We start from the raw sequence: 27,687 nt of genomic DNA, 5'->3' as shown, positions 1-27,687 counted from the left end.
AGTCACCAGTACCAAAATGGGTGGCGCTATTATGTGTTATCTGCGACTCTGTAACGTTTGAACAATTCTTTTGTTTTGCCAGAAAGAAAAGTCTTTGCATACAGAAAGTCAGAGACTGACGTATTACGTTTTACACGCTTTACCATCACCACAGTTATAAGTGTGCAACATGCTGAGGATGCAGTTGTTGTCCTCTTTTGTGACCCCTGATAGGCTAACAGAGGTGTCAGAAATAAATGTAGGATTTACATACCCTCTTGAGATTTTTTTCTATAGTTTGCCGTCGTTATAGAAACACTGGGTCTGTAAAAGCTACATATACGGAATTGCCAGTCTTCTTCTAAGAACTGGATCGACAGATTCAAGTTCTGTCCTAGAAAGAAGTCCACACTTAAAATGAAGGGAATGTCATTGGCTGTGGCTGTGTGCATTTATGCAGCTCTGGTAACAGGTCAGACTATGGTCTGAAAGGGATAAATGCTTCTGTAAAGATGTTTTATTAAAGGTAGCAAGTAAGGACCTCCTCAGAGAATGCAGTTGTTGGGCTACTCCTGAAGGTTGGGGATGAGAACAGGTGGGGTTGATGATAATAAAGAAAGAATGAATTGCAAACAGTTTACAATCATTGCTCTGATTGAATTTCCCTGTACCAGTTTTGTGATGTAATACACAAAGGCTTTATTTCTCTCCTAACATTTTTCCAAACATACAAATGTACTGTACTGTACAGCAATGTTTTGCTTTGATTTTAAGGTGATTTCAAGAGTATGGAAATGTGTGTTACTTTTGGGTAAGGCCTGGCACTATTGTATTATTTTACATTCAGGAATCTCCCTTTTATCAGTACCTGTTTCCTTGGCCACAGCACAGAGATCCTTTTATGCAAGCTTTCCAACAGTCCCTCGCAAAGTGGACACTTGAAAGATAAGATAAGATAGAACTTTATTGATCCCACAGCAGGGAAATTCACTTGTCACAGCAGCATTAAGACAGAGGTAGAAAGGCAAAAGTGGCAATGTGCAACAAGTTAAAAAAATACAAAAATACAAAAGAAAAAGCAAAGAAATATATATATATAAGAAGTCAGAATCAATAAAATAGAATAGTAAATATATGTACATTAAAAGTAAAAAAAATACAGTGCAGAAATGAGCCTGCTCATCCTTTGAGAGCCCTTTAATTGTTGAGCCTTGAGATGTCATCATTTTGGATTGTTCTTTTGCAGAGGAGTTTCGATTAGGATTTTTAGTGCATTACAGTTTGGGGCAGATGTTGAGCCAATACAGATTACTCTACTAATCTGATCCGGATATATTCACAAACATAATACATCTGAAGTAATCCATACTGACCAATGGCAAGCAAAAAATAGTATGACGACTCTGTATAGGAAAATAGTAATCAGCAAACAAAATCATTTTATTGAGGTTGAAAAGGGTGGGTTGGAAATGTTTCACAAGGGTAAAAAATTAACCTTCTCTTCTTATTGTTACTTTGAAAATAGAGAGAAAAATACACTTTCCTGTAAACAATGTTGCCACTTGTAAACCAGATGATTTGGATGTTTGGCTAATGGGATTTCACAGCTCTCCTGCAGTATATTCATATCAAAATCTAACAAACCAAGGAACACCTCATACTCCTTCACCAGGGCTGTTGTGTTTTCCCACGACTTCAGGGACATCCCTGTTCCACAGCCCCACCCTCGTACCAACAGACAAAGGCAGGAGCGGCTTATATCAGGTTGGGTTTGTCCTGGGCGCAGGCCTAGGAATACGCCCCGCCCTAAGCTTACTGCTCCACAGTGTTGCCAGTGGCTGAAATATGTGCCCCCAGATCTGTCCACTCAGAAAAATATATGGTTGTTTTTTTAATGACTGGAACTCATTAAGCCAGAGAAGTGCTTCCTTTGACCTTCACTGTACTAGACAGATACATATAGCATGCAAACACATACATACGCATATACATTGCAAGCACAAACCATACGCCCCTCTGTTATTCAGAGAACATCAGGTCCCTGTCACTCTCTCCTCCTGAGTTTCTATGGCGAACGAGGAAACCATGTGAAAAGGTTGCTGCCAGCTGGCACACAGGCATCTCATGAGTCATATCAGCCATTTGCATGAAGGAAACCTCCTGTTCCTATGGGGATTTGATGCCATGCCTTGCTACTTTGGTGGAATCAGTACCACACCTAACAGACACTTTCAAAATCATTTGTAAAATGTTTAATATGCATTTGCTGTATGCATGGAGTCCTAAGTGGGGCATTTTTCCCATTTTCCCTGGGGGTGAATTTCCCCAGCGAAAGTTCCCAGAGCCAGAGGCAGAAATGCAGCGGAAATTCGGTGACTCACCTGGTCACCTGGAATGGGACATTGTTGCCCTGGCCCACTGAGCACGGCGCTCAACCCGAATTTCTTCAGATTACCCGTCTAAAATTCGCCAAATTATTTCAAAGGCCAGTGAATTGTGGGATGAGTAGTCCTGGAGCATTCACACTTGTCTGGAGCCTTGGGCAGGTGTGAGATGATGCAGAAATGACAAGCAGAGGTCTGAGCATCTGGTTAAGCAGTCAGTCTTCCTGCATACAGTCTGGTTATTTCTGAGCCTGTCTATCAGGTGGTCGGACCAGCTGACATACATGCCTGGAGAGTGGCCATTTGACTCAGCTAGTGTTTGCTGCCAAGCATGACACTGAGCAGCAACAAAATAGAGCAGTAGTACCTACAGAAGTGCTTGTTTATAACTCACTGATACACTAAATCCAGGTGCAGGGGTCAAGTGGAACAAACAGGACTCTCTCTGTTTCTCATTTGAATACATGTTCACTGGTGATAGATTTTTAAAAAGTTTTATTTCTGCTTATGATAAACAAATACCATAGATCACCATGTGATCTAGCTGTTCCTCCTGTTGCCTCATTGGGCCTTATTGACCTGAGTCTGACCTCCTTGCATTAACCCATTATTTACATGATCTAATTCCTTGTCTGATGTGCTAATCCAACAGGTAACAGGTAACAGGTGGGGGCAGTAGTGGGACCTCAATTGTAGAGTGAGGGCAGACACAGCATTTGGTGAAAGGGTGAAGACGGCCTGGCTCGTGAACCTTGGCTGTGGAAAGGAGGGGAAAGGAGTCTGGGGAATCAAGAATTTTCTTGGCCAAAATTAGGAGTTAATTATTTAAATTTTGACAACATGTTTCTTAAATATGCTATTATGCTACCTCAGGTCTTTGACCAATTACTGGGAATCCTGTATCAGTATCTTTAGCCAAATGGTCATTTTTCCCTCAGGATATGAAGCCCTTAGGTGGGAGGGAGTGCCAATATGTCACCTAATATGACTTCCATGGATACATAAAGTAATATATTCATATTTCTGTATATGTTCATATTCACTGAAATGTATCAAAAATCACTTTTACTAGATCATATAAAAGAACCATTATTGAATTTTCAGAAATATTCAGAAAATAAAAAAATAGTAAAATAATCCTCATATTTTTAAGTTATCAAAAATTGTAAATCACAACAGTTGAGTACAGCTTGTGTGTAGTTTTGCTGCAGCATCCCCTCCCCGTACACACACACATACACACACACACACCTCTTTTATGGCAAGCGTCTAGCCTTCCTGTCCCAGATTTTGCTGCAGTGATGTCATCCCTCTGCAGTGGATCATGTGACAAGTGTGCCACTGTCATATGACATCAGTGGTGTGATTTTTTTTCCTTTCTTCCTCTCTGCTGAAATCAAACAGCAGTTTGAACGCACGCTAATAATCCTCCCAAGGCTGTGGAAGAGGAGCATGTGCATGCGTGTGTAAGTGTGTTTGTGTGTGTGGGTGTGTGTGGAAACAGCTGCTTCACATTTTCTGGCTGCCTATGTAGAGTCTGTCTTAAATCCAATTGAGTCCTCCAGCATTTCCAGACACACTGAGTGGAAGCATTCCCAGCTATTACCAGGCTTAGCTCTGCTCACACCGAAGAGACAGCATGCACTTGTTTCTTATAACAGCAGGGCTGAAACATTTTAATGCACGACTGTAGCGTGGATCCTGCAGAAGTGATTACTAAGTCAATACACGCACGGTTCCGAATTCCAGGGCTGCTTCAAAACACACTGCTTGCCTTGGATTTTTCCTGGCATACGCCTTATGGATGAATACACTACATGATTTGTATGATCATGTTATGATGTTATGATGTTATGATATTTCATTATCTGGTCATATTCTTCTCCATTGAATGAAATCCAGTATCAGTGTATTTGGAGAAATTTTTTCAATATTTGGGAAGGATTCATTTACTCTGACTGATACCTCTGTGTTTAGTCATTGTCTGACACATTGTTTTATTTCCTCTGTAAATGTAACAGCCCCAAATGTGGTAAAATAAAAGAACTATATAGTAAAATAAGAGAACTGAGGTAAAACAGTTCAAAACACAGTGACAGGCTGGATCTGTTCCAGAGTTTTGACACACCCACCAACCACAGACTGAACAACACTTGTACCTTGGCATTTGTACTGAAGCATCAAGGTAGTTTGATTTCTGTACCAGACTTGTCAGCAAGCTAGCAACATATTCACCTCGCTGCATTGAGTTGCGCTGCCTTGAGTTGCTGCCAGTAACAAATTTTAATGTGGTGAGGAATTTGGTTCAGAGTTTCTGGCCCTCCTGAAGGAGTCACTCCCCATTCCCATGTCATGTGGGTGACTTCACACCACGTAATTGCTGCTGCCTCTCTGAATTTTTTAACCTTCACACCTCTCTCAGTGCACCAGTCTGCTTAATTCTGCACTGCAGTGTGAGGCTGTGGAAGACTGTTTTCGCTAATCCACTTTGGAATCGGCACCTGTACACTAGGTCCTTGTCACACACTCTCTCTGCTAACACAGGAGAGAACTGGGGCAATGGTAACTTTTCCTAACTGTGAGTCTGGCAGTGCACCACAGTGGGGCACACAGCTATTGGAGGATAAACATCCAAACTGACACCAAGGAGCCATGAATGTGCCTCAGGAACCACTAGAGGGAGTGGCAGTGCAGCACAAGGGCTAGAGAGCCCTGCAGATATAGGCAGCCCTTTTCAGCTTCTCTCTGTCCTTCTCTTCTCTATTTCTCTTCCTGTTTCTTCTCTTCTCCTTCCCCAGAGTGGCCATGTCCAGACATGTTTTTGTTCTTCTTTGGCTCTACCCTCTTCACCCCACTTCCTCCTTTTGCGGAATCATCCCATCCCAACCCTCCACCTAAACTGCATGCTCTGTCCTCTCCACCTTTTCTGTCTCCATTTTCATCTCCCCCACCCAGTCTGTCTCCATCAATGCTGTCTGCATGTTGTTAATCTCTGTCTGCTTTCCTCCCTCATGGTTTCCTTGTCAAACACCACCCTCTTCCTCTCCAGCTGTTCCTTCAGTCTGCTCATCTCCCTCTCTCTTCGCTCTCTCCTCTGCCTTCCTCTGCTCTTTTCTAATGTGTCCCCTGTCCCTCCTCCACCACTTCCTCTCTCTTTTCACCTCCCCGTCTTTGCTCTCCCTCTCCATCTCCGACACATGCCTCTCCAGCCTCCTCTGCTCCTGTGTGCAGTGCCTCTCTGTCTTGCACTGCTCTTGAGGCTTTCCCATCTCTGCATTCTCCCTCACCCACACCCTCCACTCCATGCCCCTCTGCTCCTTTGCATGCTTCCTCTCCTTCCTCCTCCAGGCCCACTCATTAATTCTCCCTCCTTTCCATATTCCTCTGCTCCTCCGTGCTCTCCCTCTCTCGCTCCAGGTGCTCCGTGTCCCTCATCCACTGCTCCCTCCACCTACTTGTGTCCTCTTCCATGCTCTGTCTCCCCTTCAGCACCTTCGTATGCAGCCTCCTCTGCTCCTCTTTAAGTTTGCTCTCCCTCAGCATGTGCTCCCTCTCCAAGTTTATTTCTATATCCAGGTTTGTTTATTAAAGAGTCAAACAGTACAAAATATTCCACACATTATACATTCACCATTTTTCTTTTTTTCTTAACAAACAAATACAGACCAACACCAAGAACATCTTCAAATGTTGCCCCCCCCCCCCCCCCCCACAGCCCAGGTCACCTTACAGGCATATAATACTCGATACAAAAACTAAATAAATAAATATAAAAACTAATAATAATACTAAAAAAATAAAAAAATAACAGAATCTACAAACAAATGAGTAGATAAATAGACATGTTTAGACATCTCTGCCTTGAATATAATATAGGAGATGTTGCCATATTTTATTGAATTGATTAACTCTGTCATTCATAGTAAATCTAATTTTTTCAAGGTATAGGATATTTGTCAATTCAGTAAGCCATAATTTAGTCGTGGGAACCCCCTTCTTATTCCAAAACATTAATATTAGTTTCTTTCCTGAGATAAGGGCATATGCTAAAAACTGTTGTTGAGCTCTTAAAAGTCTTGTCTGATCCTCTGACACCCCCAATATAATAAGGAGAGGCTCTGGTGTAATGGTAATGCCCATGATCTCCGAAATCGTCTGGAAGACATCAATCCAAAAGTCTTTCAATTTGGAACACGAGACAAAGCTATGAAGAGAAGTCCCCTCCACACTCTGACACCGGTCACACAATGGGTACACATCCGGGAAGAACTTATGTAGTTTACTCTTTGTATAGAGAAGTCGATATATAATTTTAGACTTGATGAGACAATGTCTCGCATTGAACGAACTGTTATGTATATTCTCCAGTGAACTTACCCACAAAGCATCTGGGATGTCCTCCCCCAGCTCCTCCTCCCATTGTGTCTACTACTAACCGTAGATGTTTGTAGAGAATTGTATACATATGATATGGAACATTCTGCTATGGTTTTGGGCTTAAGAAGTCTGTCCAAAATGCTTGGATTGGCTCTGTTAAAATCAGGCAGGAATTTCTTTATAAAATCTCTAACTTGTATATATCTAAAGAAGTGACTCTGAGGAATCCCGTATTTAGCACCAAGTTGTTCAAAAGAGGCAAGCGTTCCTTCCAAGTACAAATCACCTATAGTCCGGATACCCATATTTTTCCACTGAATAAAGACATTGTCAATCATGGAGGGAACAAAAGATGGGTTTCCAGCAATAGGGAGGGAGAAAGACAGCAACTCTAATTTAAAGTGTAATTTAACTTGCCTCCAAATAGGAATAGTATTATGAATTATAATGTTATTATTATATACTAATTTTTAAAAGACCATGGCACCGATGTCATATGGAAAACAATCCCCTCTTTCCATCTTAAGCCAAGTGGGATATATTAAAATAGGGTCAAGCCACATTATGATAAATCGTATAGTTGTAGCCCAATAGTAGACACGGAAGTTTGGAAAAGCTAGACTACCGTCCCGTTTAGATTTACATAGGTGATTTTTATTAATTCTATGGCTTTTATAATTCCATAGGAAAGGAAGGATAATTGAGTCTAGCTGTTTAAAAAAATGTAGGTAGAAACACAGGTAGATTTGGAAAAAAATATAGCAACTGAGGGAGGAAAATCATTTTTATTGCATTAACTCTCCCCATCAGAGAGATAGGGAGAGACCTCCAGAACTGAATATAAGACTGTAGTTTAGCCACTAAAGGAGGGAAATTGACTTGGAATAAGTAACTATACTGTTTGGTAACATCTATCCCCAAGTAAGTGATCTTGTTGAGAGATATCTTAAAAGGGAGGTTTTGCAGTTCTGACAAGTTATGCATTGTAATGGGCATTATTTCACTTTTGGACCAATTGATTCTGTAACCTGAAAGGGCTCCAAAATCTGTGATTAATTCTAGGATAGCTGGAATATTAGTCTGAGATTCAGTTATGTACATCAAAATATCATCTGCGTAAAGGGAGATTTTACTTACTTTACAGTGTCTTTGGTACTAAAACCCTGAATGGAGTTATCTGATCGAACAGCCTCTGCCAGGGGCTCTATAGCCAATGCGAAGAGCAATGGACTGAGGACACAACACTGTCTTGTGCCTCTGTGCAGAGTAAATTTGGGGGATATAATTTTATTAGTCATAACTCTGGCGCATGGGTTAGAATACAAAATTTTTATCCAAGAAATAAAGTTCTCACCAATATTATATTTATTTAAAACTGCAAACAAATAGGAAAATTCCAATTGGTCAAAGGCCTTTTCTGCATCCAAAGATAGAACTGCCAGTTCCACTCCTGGACTGATTGGAGAATAAATTATATTAAAGAGATGCCTGAGGTTGTAGAAAGAATGCCTATTTGGTATAAAACCTGTCTGATCCGGAAGGTAAGTTTACATATGAGAGGGCTAAGTCTGATGGCTATAACTTTGGCTAACACCTTTTGGTCATAATTCAAAAGTGAAATTGGCTTATAATTTTTAACTTCTTCTGGGTTTTTCCCTTTCTTTGGGATGACAGTGATAACAGCCTCATTTAAAGTAGGTGGGAGGGCACCCTCCTTATAGGCCTGATTTAACATTCTTAAAAGGTAGGGTGCAAGGATATCACTGTTTATAAAACTCGCAAGGGTATCCATCCGAACCCAGAGATCTGACCCCTTTCAATGATATGATAGCTTGTTTTATCTCTTCAGTAGAAATATTTGAATTCAGTACATTCTGATCCTCTTGACATCTTCCCAAAAAAGTGTGCATTGTTGCGGAATCAGAGCTAACTTGTGAGGAGTACAGCGATTCATAAAACAATTTAAATTGATTATTTATGTCTCTTGGGGATGTAAGTAAGTCTCCAGTATCTGATTTCATCCTGCTTATAGTGCATTCAATTTCCAACTTTATGAGCTGTCTAGCCAGCAACTTATGGGGCTTATCTCCAAATTCAAAATGTTTTTGTTTATGATACAGAAAAACTCTAGCAATCCTGTCTGAATATATTTCATTGTATTTATGTCTTAAAGATAATATTTTTTTATAAGTGGCAATTGAAGGGTTAATTGCGTTCTCCCGATCTAACAAAAGAATCTGTCTATCTAAGTCTAATAACTCTATTTTTTCCCTTTTCTTTTTTACTGCCTCAAACAAAATAATACATCCTCTTAGAAAAGCCTTCAAGGTTTCCCATAACAAGGATGGGGATATCTCTGGGCTGTCATTAGATTCAAAGAAAAACTTGTACTGATAAATATTCACAGAATGCTGTATCTTTAAGAAGCATGGGATTAAGTCTCCAGAGTCTCTCAGAGGAGTTTATGTCACTTAGGTCTAAAGAAAATGTAAGGGGAGCATGGTCACTAATCACTATATTATGATATTTACGATTAGAAATGTAAGGCAACAATTTAGCATCCATCAAAAAATAATCAGTTCTGGAGTATACATTATGCACTTGAGAATGAAATGAATAAGCTCTGTCGGTAGGAAACAAAATTCTCCATATATCAAATAAATTAGAGTTCTTAATGAATGCATTTAAAAACATACTAGAATTAGATGGGTTATTTCTACTAGTGGAAGACCAGTCTAGGTATGGATCAAGCACCAAATTAAAATCTGCACCAATAATTAGATTTGTCTGAGATATGTGAGGGATCAAAGAGAAAACATGCTTATAAAATGCAGAACTGTCATTATTGGGGCCATAAATATTAAGTAGGGTGAGGGAAGTTGAATAGATTTCCCCTGACACAATAAGATATCTACCTTCCTTATCAGCAATAGTGGTTTTGTGAGAGAAGGGGGTCCCTTTCCGAATCAATATTACAGTCCCTCTTACCCTTGAGGAACAGGTTGAATGGTAAGATCGTCCAATCCACCGACATCTCAGTTTTATGTAAGTGTTGTCTTTAAAATGTGTTTCCTGTAGAAAAATAATATCAGAGGACAACATCTTTAAATGGGCTAGTGTTTTACCTCTCTTTATAGGATTGTTCAAACCTTTTGTGTTTCATGTACAAAATGTTAGCCCTCTCCTTTTCCCCTGTTTGTGTTATACTACTATCCTGCATAATTTATTATTGATAAAAGTAAGCCTCAAGTATGCATCCAAAATAAAAAGTAAAAAAAGAACAAATGAGTAAACAAATGTTGTGCCTGGGCAAAAGTCCCAAACCCACCCACATGACCCCATAGTCTAGCCTATACTGAACTAACCTAGTAAGGCACGACCTAAACTAGAAAATTAAGAACACAAAACTACAAATAACCTTTCTTTCTCTACAATCTGCTAACTTCTGGCCCCTACCAAACTCTAACAACTGAGGTTGCCCCACAACCTTTTTATGACTAATATCAAAAACAAAACAAACAAAAAGAAAACAATATCAGTTGTGCGCCTGTGCCCGTGCTAAGCATAACAAGAAGGGACCTTCTGACCACGACTTCAATGTAAATATCAATCACCACACATGTAATGAATTCACTTATCAAGTAGGCCTATAACAAAACATCACCGTGTTAGTGTCAAATCACCAAACAAACTCTGTTCCTGAGTTACTGAAAACAATGTTAAATGGTTCTCGCTGTAAGTCCGCATTAATTCTCTAAAGCTGTTCCGCGTATTCTTTTCTCCTATTCGTAGTCTTTTTCGCATCAGTAAAAATAAACTCTGAGCCCTCAAAAGACACCCTCAGTCTGGCTGGATACAATAGTCCATACCTGACTCCAGGTTTATTACGCAGCAGGACCCTTGCACGATTAAACGCCGCCCTGCACCTAGCCACTTCCGCAGGATAATCAGGGAAAATATGAATTCGCTGGTCCTTGTATTTAAGCTCTTTCAGTTCAGCTGCTCTGCATAGCATTCTTTACACATCTCCGTGGTAGTGCAAACGGGCAATAAGCGGACGTGGGGGGTCGCCTCCATCTGCGTGTTTTCGCAGCGCCCTGTGAGCGCGGTCCACATGAGGTCTCTCATCCAACGAGAGCACTTCCTTCAAAAGCCCCGAAACAAAGTCACTGGTTCTCTGCCCCAACTCAGCTCCCTCTTTTACAAGCGTAACTTGCAGGTTTTGCCGTCTGGAGCGAGCCTCGAGATCAATACATTTCTCAGTGTACGGTTTTTAGCAAGTTACTCGCTTTAACCTGCCTCAACTCCCACCGCACGGGGTCGTTCGGCCGGCGAAGACAGCGACCACTCAACAGCGTTCACAAGCACCACACATCTTCTGTCCTTTTTCACGTTTATTCTACAATCCACACATGAGCAGGGTTACAGAAGTTAGAAATAGATAGATACTTGTAGTTAGAAAAGATAGTAGTTAGCAGTAGTAATAGTTGTAGTTTGTTAGCTGTAGTTTGTTAGCTGTAGCTATAGTTGTAGCCTGTTAGGTAGTCAACAGCTCAGCTTCGCCGGTCAAACGCGAGTGAGCAACAACAGAGTTATACAGTACTATAAACCCCCCGGGAACATCGCCGCTAGGGGCGCTATAACACATACACACACTTCACAGAATTATTAACCACTTATGTGCATATGAAAGAAAACTCCACACTCAGAGAGAGTGTTCACTTGAGTATTGAGTTGTTTTACCTCCGACTGGAGATTAGCAATCACATCTGATGAGTATGTTGCTGCTCGCTCAAGCTCAGTAATAGCAGAGTTGTGCTTGTCACTAGTAGACTGCAGTGAGGAAATAGCCAAATGAGTTTCCATCTTTAAAGCCGATATCTCCCCTCTAAATTCAACCACAATTTCCTTAATCCGAGCCTCGACAGTCTGACAAATACCCAACTTGATAGAGCGGATCTCTGAGCGCAGAGAAGCGATAGCCTTGAGAACCGCAGCATCCGCGGAGAGGTGTGGGCCAGCTCAGGGTCACTGCGTTCGGGTGACTCCGGTGCAGTGAGGCCTACTGGGCTTCTTACTTTTGCCAATTTGGCCTCTTTGAGTAGACTTCATTTGAATTTCCAACTTAGCTCTTAAATCGAACTACTTACAATAAAGTTAGTGTAAACCAAGACGCACTCAGGTCGGATTTAATACAATGATTGGGGGAGCACTCAGAATTGCGTCCTATCGCTCCATCACTCCGCCGGAAGTCCCCCTCTCCAAGTTTATTTCTGATGTCACGTTTGCTTGCCCTGGTGCAATCACCCCCTCCATCTCTCTCCACTGTCTCTCCATCTCATCCCCAGCCCTACCCTCCAGGCCCCCTCCCACCCTCACCCACAGCCTCCTCATACCAACCCATTCCCTCCTTTCCATCATCCTGTTCTCTTTCCTGGCTTTCATCTGCACCTCCCCACTCCCTCTCCCCCTCTACCACTCCTCTTTCTCCCTATTCACCTCTCTCTTCTCCTCCGCCTTCCTCCCTACTCAGAACAGGAGATAGACAGTACTTGAGGAAAGTCTTCTATTGTGCCAGCCATCTATTGTGCGAGCTGCGATCGTGTAAATGGATGAAATTTAAACAGCAGTTGGCAGATACATCAAAGGGAAAATCTGAGGTTTGGGTAAAACTTTGACATGCTGGTTACTGGTAACAACAAATGTCTCTGTGCATTTGTACAGCACAAAATGTGGAACATATGTATGAATTATGATAGTAGAACGAATTCTTACAATGCTGCTCTAAAACACCATTACCCAAGCTTGGTTTTAGGCTATATGGTGAACTTGAATTTTCACCTGAAGTGGTACACCAATTCAGCTGTCTCTCAGGTGTGTTAGGTTACCTCAGGAACTTCTAGCACAAAACACCTTTCTTTTTTGCACATTATAATTTCCTTGATAACTAGCAGGCACTCATAGCTCATGAAATGCTTGTCTGAACAGGAATGAGCAAAAATATCAAAACTTGTCACTTTAAAATCAAAATCTCTGAGAAAAAAAAATCAGATTTGTGATGCCTTAGGTCAGAGTAATGGTGGTAAGAGGATATAAATAAAGTAAATAGAGTACATAAACTGCTACTTGCTAGTCAACAGGCCTGTTGTATTTAGGGCATGAGTTGCATTTTGAAATGGTCCCCTCTAAAATAAAACTAAAAACATTTTTAAAAATTCACATTAAACTTGATGTATTGTCATAATTTAGGTTTGCTGGACTGTATATGATGTACAGACAAATGTGCAATCTATAAAGATTTGCATGTATAAATGAATTATTAAAAAATGTAATCATATTTTACAACCTAACCGCAAACGGATTTGTTTCTTATGTGAGTCATTAGCGTTTGCTATTTCTCTCCCATCTGATGGGCCATAGCGCCGTCCTTCCCCAGCGCTACAGCATCTGATGTTACCGTTCACTACCCCTTTCGCCTTCACTGTGACGTTAACATACACTTCTGTGTGTCTTGCTTTCGTGTCTCTCATTCATGGCAAGCAGTTTTGCCAGCTTCAGACGGTTTGATTAGAGACAGCCAATCGACTGGTGGAATACATATTTTTTTCTAGTAATACTTGAATGATCAAAAATGGCACTATTTTTGTTCTATGAACACAGTATGGTGGGAATGCAGTTTTATATATTTATTATTAAAATTGACATTAACTGCGACATTCCGTAAAAAAGACCGTTAATTTTCTCTAATGACCTGTATTTCGATGGTTATATATGTGGTATTCGTCCGACCATTTCGCTGTGGAAAGTGCACTAATACTACTTTGGCGGTTAGGCTGTAATTAAAAATTCATTATTTGACACTTTTTGTGAAGACTTTACATGTATAAGTTAGTCACTTAGCAGAGAACAATCAAGAACAATGTACATGATATAAGTACAGTTAACGTTGCATTTAAATTCTTGACATCTAATAGACACTCTCATCCAGAGCGATGTGCAAGATATAAGAGCATTTAACGTTTTAATCACATTTTGGTAGCCAGCAGACGCTCTTATCCAGAGCGACTTAGAAGATGCAATTTTAATTTAGCCACAATACCCACGCTGCCCGTTTGGTCAAGTAAATAATTCAGCATCAGTTTAATAGTGTTTTAGAGTGTACCCAAGTTGTATTTTTCCGTGTGCAATCCATCACCGTTTTTTTTTTGGCATGTGATTCAGCACTGACTGTTCTTCCTTGGTTGTAACAAACAGATCTTGCACTGTCACCAGCATCTGTTTCAGGTCCATTGTTACGTCACTATACAACTACCTTCTGAGGCATGGCGCCTGTGAATTATGGCCTGCAAGCCTGACCACATAACAGCATCTAAATATACGTGAAGGCCTACGATATATTACCATATATATTAAATATATACGTTTACCCATTTGGGAATATTTACATGTATTTTCAATATATGACTTTTACATTGTTCTTACATCTCCATGTGTTGAAATATATTACAGTGGTAAATACTGCATTTCCGTTTGCGAATGGCGGATAGAAGAAATGGAAAAATGACTCGGCTTAGGGAGTCAGAGAATCGCCCCCATATGCGAGTCTGTCTGTTCATACCATGTCATGTTCCCCCTATTCACGAGCTATATTTTAGTAACATGTAGGCTACAGAGTATCATTCAGATCTCCAAATTACTATACCGTTGGGTTTAATACGATTCATTCTTGTTACCTCAAGAGGCTGGAATACTTAACAATTAAACATTTTTAGTTTTGGCCTTGACGTTTGACTACCATTTTTAAAGTATGACGATTAGTATTACATCTGAGAAGGCCATCGGAAATCGGTAGCTATATGTGTTCAGTTCGCTACAAAAGCTTTAATATGAACTACGAAGTGCTTTGTTCCCATTCGGTCCTAACAGTTTAACGCTTTTCCGATGCAGTACTGTATGTGGACGGGGCAACGAAACGATTCGTCAAAAACATCTGCTGGGTCTATCATCCGAGTTGAGGGACGGAAACGGAACGGACGTTATTAACTTTCCCGCACTACACAAGCACCTCCCCACATTCTACAGCGGGATAACCGTTGAGCCAATCAGAGGACAGTTGGTTGTGAACATTTGAAATTGCGCGTGTAATAAACGGAAGTAACCTTGAGGAGAAAGTGTGCTTTCAGCTTTCATCTAAAACAGTGTTTCTCAACCCTCTCCTGGAGGGCCCCCTGCCCTGCATGTTTTAGAACTCGCCCTGCTCCAACACAGCTGATTCAAATGATCAGTTTGTTATTAAGCAGTTTCAGGAGTTCATAACGAGCTTTTACAGAATGGTTATTAGTCCCTTAGAATCGAATTTTCCCGTCTTCTCGTGACTGTCCAGTTGGTTGTGTTGCCACATTAAATCCTAAAGCATGATGGTAGCACGTGAAGAAATATGACTAAAGCTTAAATTCAGGGTTTGAATTACGGGTGGAAGAAGGGGGGGGTTGACCCCCGTAATTAAGACTTGGACACCAACAGCAGTGGCGGCGGGTGGGTTGGAAACAAGGGAATGCCCGACTACCACCTTTAAATATATCATTACTTTCATCCTGTTCCCCTTTATCCTCCTTGATTAACAATAAAACAAATAATTCACAGGATAATCGACACCATTGGCGTAATTAGAATAAATGAGTATGCTCACGAAACACCGCAGATTGTCGTTTGTGTGCTTGCGAAAGCTACAGCATGAGATTGTTTAATTAACAAGGATGGCAGTTTGAATAATTAAGTGGCAAGTAATCCCAAAGCTTTCTCTTAATTGTTTCACAATATAGCTTTTTTGTGTTACAAAATTCAAATTATTTTACAGAACGGAGCTAAATGTAGTGAAATCGATTTAAATTACGGAGAATAAACTTTTAGGTTAGGTTGAGTGCAATGAACAATAAGGTTTAGAGCACAGATCTCACAAAAGCTGTGATTTGTCATGAACATTTAACGTAATTTAAATCGATACATGCTATCCTTGTTAATTAAACAATCTCACGTTGTAGCTTTCACAAGCACACAAACGACAGTTGCTCAGGGTACTTAAAACAACAGCGGGATACCTCGAACCTCCGGTCCAGATTCCAGTGTTTTGACTCCTTTTCAGTGCGCTACACTTTCTGTTGCACCCATTACACGGATAATGTAACATGCGTAAAACACTGAGGTGAACGTCTAACACGCTTTCGTGTGGCGCAGTAAAGGCTATTACACCAAGGTTACAGATTTTATTCCCTGTAGCGGCGCTGTGAAAGCGATTAATTTTGAGTACGCTGAATGCACGTGTATGAGTTACACTGATTTCCACAAGGACCACATGAAAGGTGTGTGCATATCAGGGGGTTCTTTCCTGAATAATCGTAAACATTTCGAAGAGCTCTCATATTTACCCATTGCTGCCAGTTTTCATGACACGTACCTTAAAACACAACGGCTGAACAGAAAATACTCCCCCCGAATCTGCGTCACAGCAAACGCAGTGTGTGTTAGCAGTCTTGCTACCTGCTATGTGCAGTTGTCCATGAGAGAACAGCAAATATCTGTACATATTCGATTGAAATAAAATGGAGCATGCATTTTTAATTTTCCCAAAATACACTTGCCAGCAGATACCCTTTCTTCTTCGTCTTTTTAAATGTAGTACGTTAAAGTTGACCAAACCTTCGAGTTACACAAGCTCACTAAGACATGTAAGATGTTGAGCAAAACAGAGCCACTGCTTCCTTAAGAGGAAAACTGCTTTCTCATGAGCAAACGATTTAGTTTTGCAACTGTTGGCAACAAAAAGTGCTTTCTCAAACACTTCTGGCAACAGAAATCTGTCAAGATTGCTGCCAAAAAACAGCATTTGTGACTGTGTTTGAGGAAATACGCATATTTCTATGTAACGCAAATAAATATGCACTGACTTGCCCAGATCCAACTGTGTGATTGTACCTATTTACGGACCGTTTGCTGTTATCTTTCGGTGACATACTTTAGCTAACCTAGCTTACATTTTCCGGTCAAAACGGCGTCTTCCTTATTAATAGTCACAAGACTAATCGTTTAAAATTTATAGATGGCCCAATGAGAAACCACCGTTCTTCTTATTTTGACCAATTAAATTAGGCATTTTTTTAAAAAAGGGGCGGTCTCGAGTTGTAATGCCCGCCTCTTTGTGACAAATTTCAGAAATGGTATAAAATGCCCCACCCAGCCTCAATCGGAAACTTCTCACAATAGACTCATAAAGGTCTCTGCGTGAGAGTTAAACGTAAAGAACTTTTTCTTCTTTATCTACATCTTAATTCAACTCGGCTTTAAAATGGTAAGTATGAGACCTTAAAAACAGCTATTTATTTGTTCAAGATATGGTTTACATAAATAGACATATCTGTATATTGTCAATCAAAGTTACACAATTGGGACCTAAGTTTTATTTCAACTTTGTAAGTAGCTAACTAATAACTGTCGAAATAATGAATGATAGCAAAACACAGTATCTATCCTTTGATCACGTCGCTACAATGTTTTTGATTTCTTGATCAGTATTTTCAGTGGTATCCCTTGTGACACATTGTTAATTTTAGCTGTTTATGGCTCGGCTGTAAGTTGCAGTTTTGTTACTGCGCCACAGATGAGATCTCTTTGTATGGGCGGTCTTTTTCCTCTTCCCTTGACCCCTCCTGTCCTCTCTTACTGCCGCGTGGACTACTGCGGAGAGCCGGCACGCGGCCAGCCCTCTCAGGGCAAGAACAGAAGTAGAACGCAGTAACTGTTTATGCAGATGAATTTATAACACATTACACACACACACACACACACACTCTCTCTCACTCTCTCTCTCTCTCTCTCTCTCTCTCTCTCTCTCTCTCTCTCTCTCTCTCTCTCCTATCTATATATATATATATATATCATTGATATAGATCAAATTAATTACAACAAAAACATAAGAACTTAAAGTGGTGAATGAGAAGATGCATCACAACGAACACAGACCGCTGCTACATAGTCTGTCAGAAGTATTAGTCCAACACTGTAAAAATTAGTATTCAGCTGAAAGTATTTTCTGTATAAAAATATTAGCGAAAACACGTGGATCCACGAAGCTAATTATTCGCCCGCATGTGAGAACACGTGCTCTTTCCGCTGTATGTTCCACGTTAGACCACTGTAAGCACAACGAAGGAACTTGAGGTTTTCTTAGCCTGTAACTGACAGACTGCAGTATTACGTGTGGCGCGAGTTCATATAAATGGACCTCTCGAATGGTTCAGAACACGCACCGTTGGTAACACGAGACAAACTACTGGTCTGTCAGATCCTTCTCATTCTTGTTCATGCTGTAACAGAATGAATGCGAACATCCTGCCCAGTCCCTGTTTGAAGAGTGAAGTAGTAATAATTTATTTGAAAAAAGTCCTAAATACTGCAATATATGCCCACACAATGATGTGATACCTAAGAATGAAATTACTAGTAGAGAGGCCACATGTTACCAACTGAACATTCTGAATTTGTGTAATTCAAACGATCACTTTTTTTTCTGCATCTGTCTTTCTTACCTAGTCATACCACACTTAAGGCTGTTTGTTTTTTTCATAGGCCTTGATCATTGCTTGAGTTAAGTAAATGAGTTATAAGATTTTTTTTTTCTTTTTTTAACAATGACTGCCATTGAATAAGCCCATTGTGATCTGTATGGCAACTTCATTATCTGATTTACAGATTTAATCAGTTGGACATTCACATATTCAAATAATGAATTCAAATGAGGGGGATTGCTTAAATATCCATATATCAATACAACAAAGGGCGGACACAAAGGAGGCCTTGAAATTAACTTATCGTACACCCTCTGTTCAGAAATGTTTGGGGTCCTCTCTGTGAACTAGATAAGATCTGCATGTTTTGCGCTGTCATCTATGATGGAAAATGGTTAAACATCACCCATGCAGTTATTGGAGCTGGATGGTTAGCTTGTACTTCCCCGTGACAAACCAACTGGAGGTTTGTAACATGCTGACTTTCAATTGCAATTGTAAAGGGGATTAGATCTGAAGAATGCGTTGATCATACCATTGTTATGGGGGGTTGTAAGCTGGCAAGCAATGCAAAGTGAGGGCAGCAGGCTGTTGTTAATGCCCCTGAAATATCCCTGCTGTGGTTATCTCTGTATTTGAAGAAGCAAAGCCCATACTGTTGAAGCGGTATCCCCGGTATGCTGGGGAGTTGGGGATGTAACACATCCCATTCACATTAAATCAAGGCTCTGAACGGTGCTCTGGAATCTGCTAAAAAGCAGTGGTCATGAGGTTGGCTCGAGTGGCCTTGGAAACACAGGCTTGGTCTGTCTCTGAGCTGCATATGATCACCGGCTTGGTGAGTCAGGTGATTTGGGCATTCTGACTTAAGCCAGTATTTGCTGAAAAAGAGTCTCTCCACACAAGTGCACACACACTTCAACCCCCTTAAATCAGGGATTTAATAAAAACCTTAGCATTACTCTGCATGCAAACTGAGTCTTTCCAACAAGTTTGAATGTTGTTAGGAAAATCTTTTGTCTGTGGGCAAATCTAGGCTGATATATTTGTTTCATTATAAACTCTCAGAACAGTGTTACAATTTAATAAAAAGGATAACATCTCCTATATAATTAACTGGAAGCAAGTTTTTTGCAACATGGTAGATGTCACTTTCAGTGGTTATGAAACCTGAAAACCTGTCTCACAGATGATTCACTGAAACACAGCAGAGCCTCCTTAGCCTGTTAAATGTGTTTTGGTAAGAATACAACTTTGGGGAAAAGAACTAAATTACACTTCAATCTTCAAAGTTTAAGATAAGCATATACAAAGCCTGTATGCTCAAATATACAAACTGAAAAGTAGGTTCTTCTGGGTAATAGCCCTATAAGGAATGAGTCATAGTTCTAGCCATGAGTAATGCAGGAAGTTTGAGTTTTGTGATTTGAGTACCAGTGATTAGTTGTTGAGTCAGAACCTCACCTTTCCTGGTGATTTACCTTTAAGCAATGCTGCATTCAACAATGCAACATTCATTAAGTGTTTTCTTATCCTTAATGTATTAAATGGTGGACTGTTTATTTTAAAGTGCTTCCTTTTATAGCCAAGACTCATTTTGAGTGGTGTTTCAGTTACAACTGCAAGTAACTGATGGTGGATAGGGACTGAGTTGCTTCTGGGCAAATTAGAGCAGATAGAACATGAAATTAATGGGGCAAATGGAGCAAATTATAAATGAAAAAACAAATTACCGACTGATAACATAAACACCTAGATACATTGAAGACGGTTCCTTTTGTTTATGCTCATCTGTCCACATTTCTCCCAAGCAGGGGCGTCATGCAAACCAAATTTGTGAGTGGGCACCATTTTCAAACATGTACCAAACCACACACAAGACATAAATACACATACATATACTGTATATTAATGCTGTTGTAGTGGGAAAAACCAACATAATATTTAGACTTAATTGTACTAACACAAAGACCTTAATTTAGTTTTTTTAAAACCTCATGAAGCATGGAGCATGAAGCTTCAGGAGCATCTTCTGTTTGGTCCAAATCTGCCTTGTCCTGTCCTGTAATTTTTAAATCCATAAAATGCCTCTAACTTTTTCTGCTTCATTCTACCAATGGAAATAATACAATAATATAAAATAGTCACTGACAGGATGATGATCATACATTGAACAATAGCAACAAGTCGGGAACTACAGTCAAATTCTGTATGTTACTGCATAGGCTACTGTTTCCATCAGACTGGAAAAAAAAACAAGGCACACAGAACAATCACATGTCCACAAAAAACAACTGGCTCATAAATTCATCGGCAAAAACACACCATGTAAGTAGTTCCGAACCATGTAACTATTTACGGTTGCCGTAGTGCATTATGCGATGAGAATGAAATGAAGTAAGCAAGTTTGGCACTTTAACATTTAGCTAGCTAGCTAGTTAACGTCAGCCAGAAAATAGTTCGCTAGTTGTGTTCAAAATGCGTGCCATGGAGATGGAAAATGCTGTGTTGTGTTGGGGGCTAGCTAGCAAGCACTGACGGACAGTGTAATTGGTACAGGCAAAACTACAAACTGACAAACGAGCTGTAGCTGGTCTGCTGTTATAACTAAGGATGGGAGACATTGCTGGCATTACATTAGCTAGCTAACATTAACATAAGTTGATAACGCAGCTTCACAGTATGTCTGTGCTAGCATATTGATTAAATAGCTAGCCAAGTAGACACGTGCGTGATATATTTTGAGTTTTATATGGAGTTAGATTAGTTTCTTTATTCACAAATAAATGTCACACAATTTACAAATACATTTCATGATTAACAAACAAATGTCACACAATTCACTAATCCATTTCTCATGTTATGTGATTCACAAATGTTAACAGTTACATTTATTTACAAACCACCTGACATTCATGAATATCGCTGCATTTTTTTGTGGATTTTGAAACTAACCTGACATGGCTCGATCCACAAATGCATTTTTTTTTATCAAAAAGTCATTTTCTGTAACTAAATTGATGTCTAACAATTTCAGTGGTCAAATTCAATCATACGCTCGAATTGACGTTCATGTGATTGGCTGAAATTGTTAGAGACATCTGATTAGTTACAGAAAATGACTTTTTGAAAAAAATGCATTTGTCGAGCCATGTCAGGTGGTTTGTAAATGCAGATTCGTCAGTTTGTAAATAAATGTAACTGCGTTAACATTTGTGAATCGCGTAACATTTATATATGATTCGAGAAATGGATTAGTGCATTGTGTGACATTTATTTGTAAGCTATGAAATATATTTGTGAATCGTGTTACATTTGTTTGTGAATCGGGTGCGGCAGTGTAGCATAGTGGTTAAGGAGCAGGACTCGTAACCGAAAAGATGCCGGTTCGGTCCTCGCTGGGACACTGCTGCTGTACCCTTGGGCAAGGTACTTAACCCACAATTGCCTCAGTAAATATCCAGCTGTATAAATGGATGACATTGTAAAGAACTGTAACCTATGTAAGTCACTTTGGATAAAAGCGTCTGCTAAATGAATAAATGTAAATGTAAATTGTGTGACATTTATTTGTGAATAAAGAAACTAATCTAACTCCATAGTTTTAGGCTACTGCAGCATATGTCTGTGGGACTGTTAGTTTGACTAGTGTGATCGCTCCCACCTCTTCAAGCGGGCCCAGAGACGGTTTAGTTGGACTCGGGCACGATATGCATCAGTGTGATCGCTAACCGTGCCCGAGCACGGAAGTCGAATATGACGCCAATGATGCGATTTAACAAATATATCCGTTATAGCAACAGTTAGCTGGATATCTGTTAGTTACACGCCCAATCATAATAATTCCTTTAAACCATCATTTGATTAGCTAAATGACTTCCTTAAATATAACAAGCTGGCTTCCTCCAAAATAATCTTTGATTGGTTAGTTCTGTAGATCTATACCTAAAAATAACTGTGGATCCCCACATTAGCTTGATTACTAGCAAGCGAAATAAAACTAAGCATACTTTACGTGGCGATGTAAGCGCTGTTGTCAGGGGCTTAGTCAGAGTATCACAAATGAAGCAGCCAACCTGTTTAAGTAGCTAGTCTTCAACAATCGTTCAGATAGGTAGCCTGTTAGCTAACTAGCTATATTTGTCAAATCTATCGCTAGATGGCTAACGTTAGCTCCCCAGCCAGTTATCATAGATTATGCAACGCAGGTATTTTCAGTTAATCGTGCTGCACATATAAGATGTTTATGGAGGCAGCTTACGTTGAGGGAGGAATTTGGAGCTTTACTCGCCGACTACAATTCACGTTCATCAATAAGGTGAGAACCAGACTCGTTATTACCCCAAATATTCTCGAATGAATTGAAAAGTGTAGTAATAGAATCCAAGTAATCCAAGTAGTAATAGAAGATGTTTGTTGTTGTAATGACGGCAGTAGCACACACACAAGTAGTAGCCGTAACTGGTTAACATTATCTAACATTACTGCGATTGGGCTACTGTAATCTGACACAAAATATTGGTCTGTCCCTTAGCATAATGACTGAAACGTAAGCTGCCTCCGTAAAAAAAATTCTTACACGTGCAGCACGATTAACTGAAAATCTATGCATTGCATAATTGATAAATCTATAAGGCATGTGTGATGGCCATGTGTCACCGCGCCCAAAACGACTCCAAATAAGCCACAAAGTACAATCATGAACTCCACTGTGCTGTGCGAGAGCGCCTCTCTTCAACACAAAAAGTTTGCATTGTGATGACGTAAGCGTGCTCAGCCTGGAACGTTAAGCGCAATGTGAGCGCCGGCCAGTGGGGGAGTGGGGAGGGGGGATAATAGCGCTCTGGCACGGTACAAGGAAACTGGGCCTAGAGTGAGTACGCCCTAAGAGGTGTGATCTGGCGGAGGAAGCTCGCTCATTTCAGCTAAATCTAGGCCGGGTTACCCTGACTGCAGGCTTAACGATGTAGGCAGATTATTGTTTGATTGAATAATTATGAATACATTTTTACAAAACATTGGGTGGACACGTGCCCACCTAAATTGATTGGCACGATGCCACTGCTCCCAAGCGTGTTCATGACAAATCTGTTGCATCTAGCATGATCAAGTACGTAAACATAATCCGTAAATGGAGCTTTAATTCCATTAAAGAAGTCATTGTAGTGGCTGGAAATGTGCTGAGTTTCTTTGGAAAAGTGTCACTTGTAAAAGCAATACAGAGAATATTTCCTCTTCCTCCTTTGTCCAGCGTGAGTGCATTTCTATCCACGTGGGCCAGGCTGGTGTCCAGATTGGCAATGCCTGCTGGGAGCTCTACTGCCTGGAGCACGGGATCCAGCCAGACGGGCAGATGCCCAGTGACAAGACCATTGGAGGAGGGGATGACTCCTTCAACACCTTCTTCAGTGAGACTGGAGCTGGCAAACATGTCCCCAGGGCTGTGTTTGTGGATCTGGAGCCCACAGTCATTGGTGAGTTGTATTTCTCATCAGGTACAGTCGGTACTTTGCAGTGCTTGGCCTGTTCTGTGGGGGGGACCCTCTTATGGCTTTATCTCTCTCCCCAGACGAGGTGCGCACTGGGACTTACCGCCAGCTTTTCCACCCTGAGCAGCTCATCACTGGTAAGGAGGATGCTGCCAACAACTACGCCCGTGGCCATTACACCATCGGGAAAGAAATCATTGACCTGGTTCTGGACAGGATCCGCAAACTGGTGCGTATTAAACTAAGTGGACACATTCAAGTGTTCTTCTCAGGGTTTCTGGTCTAACGGTAAGATACCACTCTCTTTCTCCAGGCTGACCAGTGCACAGGTCTCCAAGGCTTCCTGGTCTTCCACAGCTTTGGAGGTGGTACCGGTTCTGGTTTCACCTCCTTGCTGATGGAACGCCTGTCTGTTGATTACGGCAAGAAGTCCAAGCTGGAGTTCTCCATCTACCCAGCTCCCCAGGTGTCCACAGCTGTGGTGGAGCCCTACAACTCCATCCTGACCACCCACACCACCCTGGAGCACTCCGACTGTGCCTTCATGGTCGACAACGAGGCCATCTACGACATCTGTCGTAGGAACCTCGATATTGAGCGCCCCACCTACACCAACCTCAACAGGTTGATCAGTCAAATTGTGTCCTCCATCACAGCTTCCCTCCGATTCGATGGTGCCCTCAATGTTGATCTGACAGAGTTCCAGACCAACTTGGTGCCCTACCCTCGTATCCACTTCCCTCTGGCCACATATGCTCCAGTCATCTCTGCCGAGAAGGCTTATCATGAGCAGTTAACTGTGGCTGAGATCACAAATGCTTGCTTTGAGCCGGCCAATCAGATGGTCAAATGTGACCCCCGTCATGGCAAGTACATGGCCTGCTGCCTGTTGTACCGTGGTGACGTGGTGCCGAAAGATGTCAATGCTGCCATCGCCACCATCAAGACCAAGCGCTCCATCCAATTTGTGGACTGGTGCCCAACTGGTTTCAAGGTTGGTATCAACTACCAGCCCCCCACTGTGGTTCCAGGTGGAGACCTGGCCAAGGTTCAGAGGGCAGTGTGCATGTTGAGCAACACCACTGCCGTTGCCGAGGCCTGGGCCCGCCTGGACCACAAATTCGACCTGATGTACGCCAAGCGTGCATTTGTGCACTGGTACGTAGGTGAGGGTATGGAGGAGGGAGAGTTTTCTGAGGCCAGGGAAGACATGGCAGCCCTGGAGAAGGATTATGAGGAGGTGGGAGCTGACAGCATGGAAGGAGAAGATGAAGGAGAGGAATACTAAATGCTGCGTCTTAACACAGGTCACCAGAAACTGCCTTTCAAAAGCCTTTTTTTTCCTGTTTTGACCAAAATTTTTCACTTTCACCCTTTTATTCTGTCCCTGTGAATCTTAACATATATGTTTTGGGCACTCTGTTTCAATAAATGTGAATTTGAATTTAAACAAACTTGAGTGGATTTGTTACCTACACAGTGCTCACAGAGCAAAAAAGATTACAGCAGATAGAACATGAAATGAGTGAGGGGAGGAAGGGGGGGGGGGAATCAAGTTACCTACAATGATAAGATGAAAAACAAGTAGATATATTGAAGCTATATAGCATAAATTACTCATTCACAAGGAAGATGGTGGACAACTCCCTTATGTTGATACAAAGGGAACCAGAATAAAAGAAGGTGTAACCCTGCCTTGTCTTTTTTTTATCAAAGAATTCAATTAAGATAAAAAGGAAGTAAAAAGTTGAAAGAACAGTGATTGGCTTCTATGGTGTAATGTTACCAGACAGAAATAACTGAGGAAGCTAGGGGAGCTGGCTTCCTTTCATATTATTCTCTGTGGGAGATGGATGAGTATTGCCATACATAGATCCAAAGTAAAGCAGGTCAGTTGAGTTCCCTTAAGTAGAACTTGTGTAAAGCAGGTGTCTAGATGTGGGATCTCTACCTCTTTCATGAGGGAGAGTTATGAGGAAGAGGAACATGGCACACACATGAGGGCTTGTAGGCCCAAAAGCAATAGTGTGATAGTTTCACTGGCTCATATTTCAGTCCGTGTTCAGGTCACGTGAGAATTTTGGCAGGAGCAGATCTATGACGTAACTGTGGATAAATACACTGAGCACAAAGGAAAGGAGAGGGTATTCATTAGTAGAAAGACTTGATGAATGAGGCAGGCATGCTTTATACTGGGTAAAATTCTTATACCCATAACCTGGACTAATTAGAGAGGTGACAGCAACAGCTACTAGACAGTAAAGAATGACAATAAAAACAGCCTTCAGGAGATAAGAGTAAGGATGAGTGTTGCTATGTCTTTGGAAGACTGGAGAACTCCAAATTTTTCATTGTAAAAGGTCACTCTTGGCATGTTTGTATGGGATCAGGGCCTAACCTAATAATAATACCAATGATACTGGAAAGAATAGAATACATTCTATTTAGTCACAACTTGACAATAAAATATACAGTCATCAGGTTTCTTATAGCAGACAGGCCATTTGTCTCTCCACTTCCTCATGTTTCACTGGGATGTAAAGACACATATCGTCAGTATAGCAGTGAAAATTGACACCATGTTTCTACAGAATCTTTCCAGGGGTAACGTGTAGAGGTAAAAGCAGAGGCTCAAGAATAGGACCTTGTGGGATTTTGTATATCACTCCAGGAAACCTCTTTGATCTGCACCAACTGGACCTGTCTTATTGGTATGATCTTGAACTAAAAGAAAAGGCACAAAACTAAATAGATTCAATGTTCATTAAATGCTGAAAGCAAGTCTGAAAACACTAGAGCGGAAATACAGTATAGGTTGGGAGATGTATACAGTTTAAAACTTTCACAAGATCAGTTTTTATTAATAGTGTTTCTCCAGATTTAAATAAATATTGTACCACCAGTTTCTCTTGGGATTTTGGAAAGAAAGAGAATTAGAAATAGCTTCATTCTTAAAAGTGATCTAGATTTGGTTTCCTGTATAAAGTAACACACAAAGTTCAACCACTGTATTTTAAAAGAATCACAAAAGGCACAAACCCTAGGGAAGCAACATTATTATTGTTGTTATTATTATATTCAAAATAATGTTGCACAAGCATTGTGTGCATTGGATCTGACAAATTGTTGGAGATTTTGCTATCATTAATATTTTGGTTAGTCTATCAAAGAGAACAGTGATGACCTTGGACTAGTAGAGGTGGTGGAGGTTTGGATTAGCACATGTGTTGCATTTACTGGAAGAAGTGCATGTGTTTGTTTTTTATGTCATTGGCTTTCTAATCAATAAATCAACAAAATTATTACCAGTGATGAGTGTGGGGAATATCAACAAGGATAGGTCTCACTGTGCCATGAGCTTGAGCGATGCAACTGTGCCAAAGCGGAACTTGATATTGTCTTGCTAAGCCTCAAAATGAGGTCAATAAAATAACATGAACTAGAAGAAGGGACAGCTAGACAGGTGTGAGAAGCAAGCTGTGCTGATTTAAACATCATCAGGAGAGACAAAGGGAGACACAAGGGACAACAGCACTGTCATGACATCGACTATGGCAAGCATGTCAGTTTTCCTAATCAGAGGTATCCGAGCATTTAAAGTGTCATTGTGCCAGGACGATGATGATGTGCAATGCCACTTTAAAGCTACTTCACCCGTCAAGTTAGCTGGTGAATTTAATGTTAGTTTGTATTTTATTTTGAAGTTTCACTGAAAAAAAGACCAAAGTGCCCATAACTTTCCTATCCTGCATATTGGTGCAATGTCTGAGATGGTTCAGTTTGAGGAAGTGAAATCTGGCGAAATTTCCCCTATCTGTAGTCCCACTCGCATTTGTACTCTGTGTGATTAGCATTTACATAATTTGTCATTTAAAAACGACGCAGTTTGATTTATAC

General features: G+C 40.7%; 1 protein-coding gene across 1 annotated transcript; it reads left to right on the top strand.

The window, feature by feature from the left end:
* Window positions 1–16,996: 16,996 nt before the first annotated feature.
* Window positions 16,997–25,202, top strand: LOC118778858 (tubulin alpha-1C chain). Its single transcript, XM_036530620.1, has 4 exons — window positions 16,997–17,085; window positions 23,553–23,775; window positions 23,871–24,019; window positions 24,104–25,202. Exons 1-4 carry the CDS (start codon window positions 17,083–17,085, stop codon window positions 25,076–25,078), a joined length of 1,350 nt encoding a protein of 449 aa, XP_036386513.1. The 5' UTR covers window positions 16,997–17,082; the 3' UTR covers window positions 25,079–25,202.
* The last annotated feature ends 2,485 nt before the right edge of the window (window positions 25,203–27,687 follow it).

Source organism: Megalops cyprinoides, chromosome 6, assembly GCF_013368585.1.
Source record: "Megalops cyprinoides isolate fMegCyp1 chromosome 6, fMegCyp1.pri, whole genome shotgun sequence".
NCBI classification, from domain to species: domain Eukaryota; kingdom Metazoa; phylum Chordata; class Actinopteri; order Elopiformes; family Megalopidae; genus Megalops; species Megalops cyprinoides.
Note: the sequence above shows the minus strand (reverse complement) of the source record. Positions and strands in the feature narration are given on the sequence as shown.

Excerpts from the sequence above, each read along its gene's own strand:
- LOC118778858 (XM_036530620.1), top strand. Across the intron at positions 23,776-23,870 it reads TCTGGAGCCCACAGTCATTG|ACGAGGTGCGCACTGGGACT; the intron begins GTGAGTTGTATT and ends CTCTCTCCCCAG. Across the intron at positions 24,020-24,103 it reads TGGACAGGATCCGCAAACTG|GCTGACCAGTGCACAGGTCT; the intron begins GTGCGTATTAAA and ends CTCTTTCTCCAG.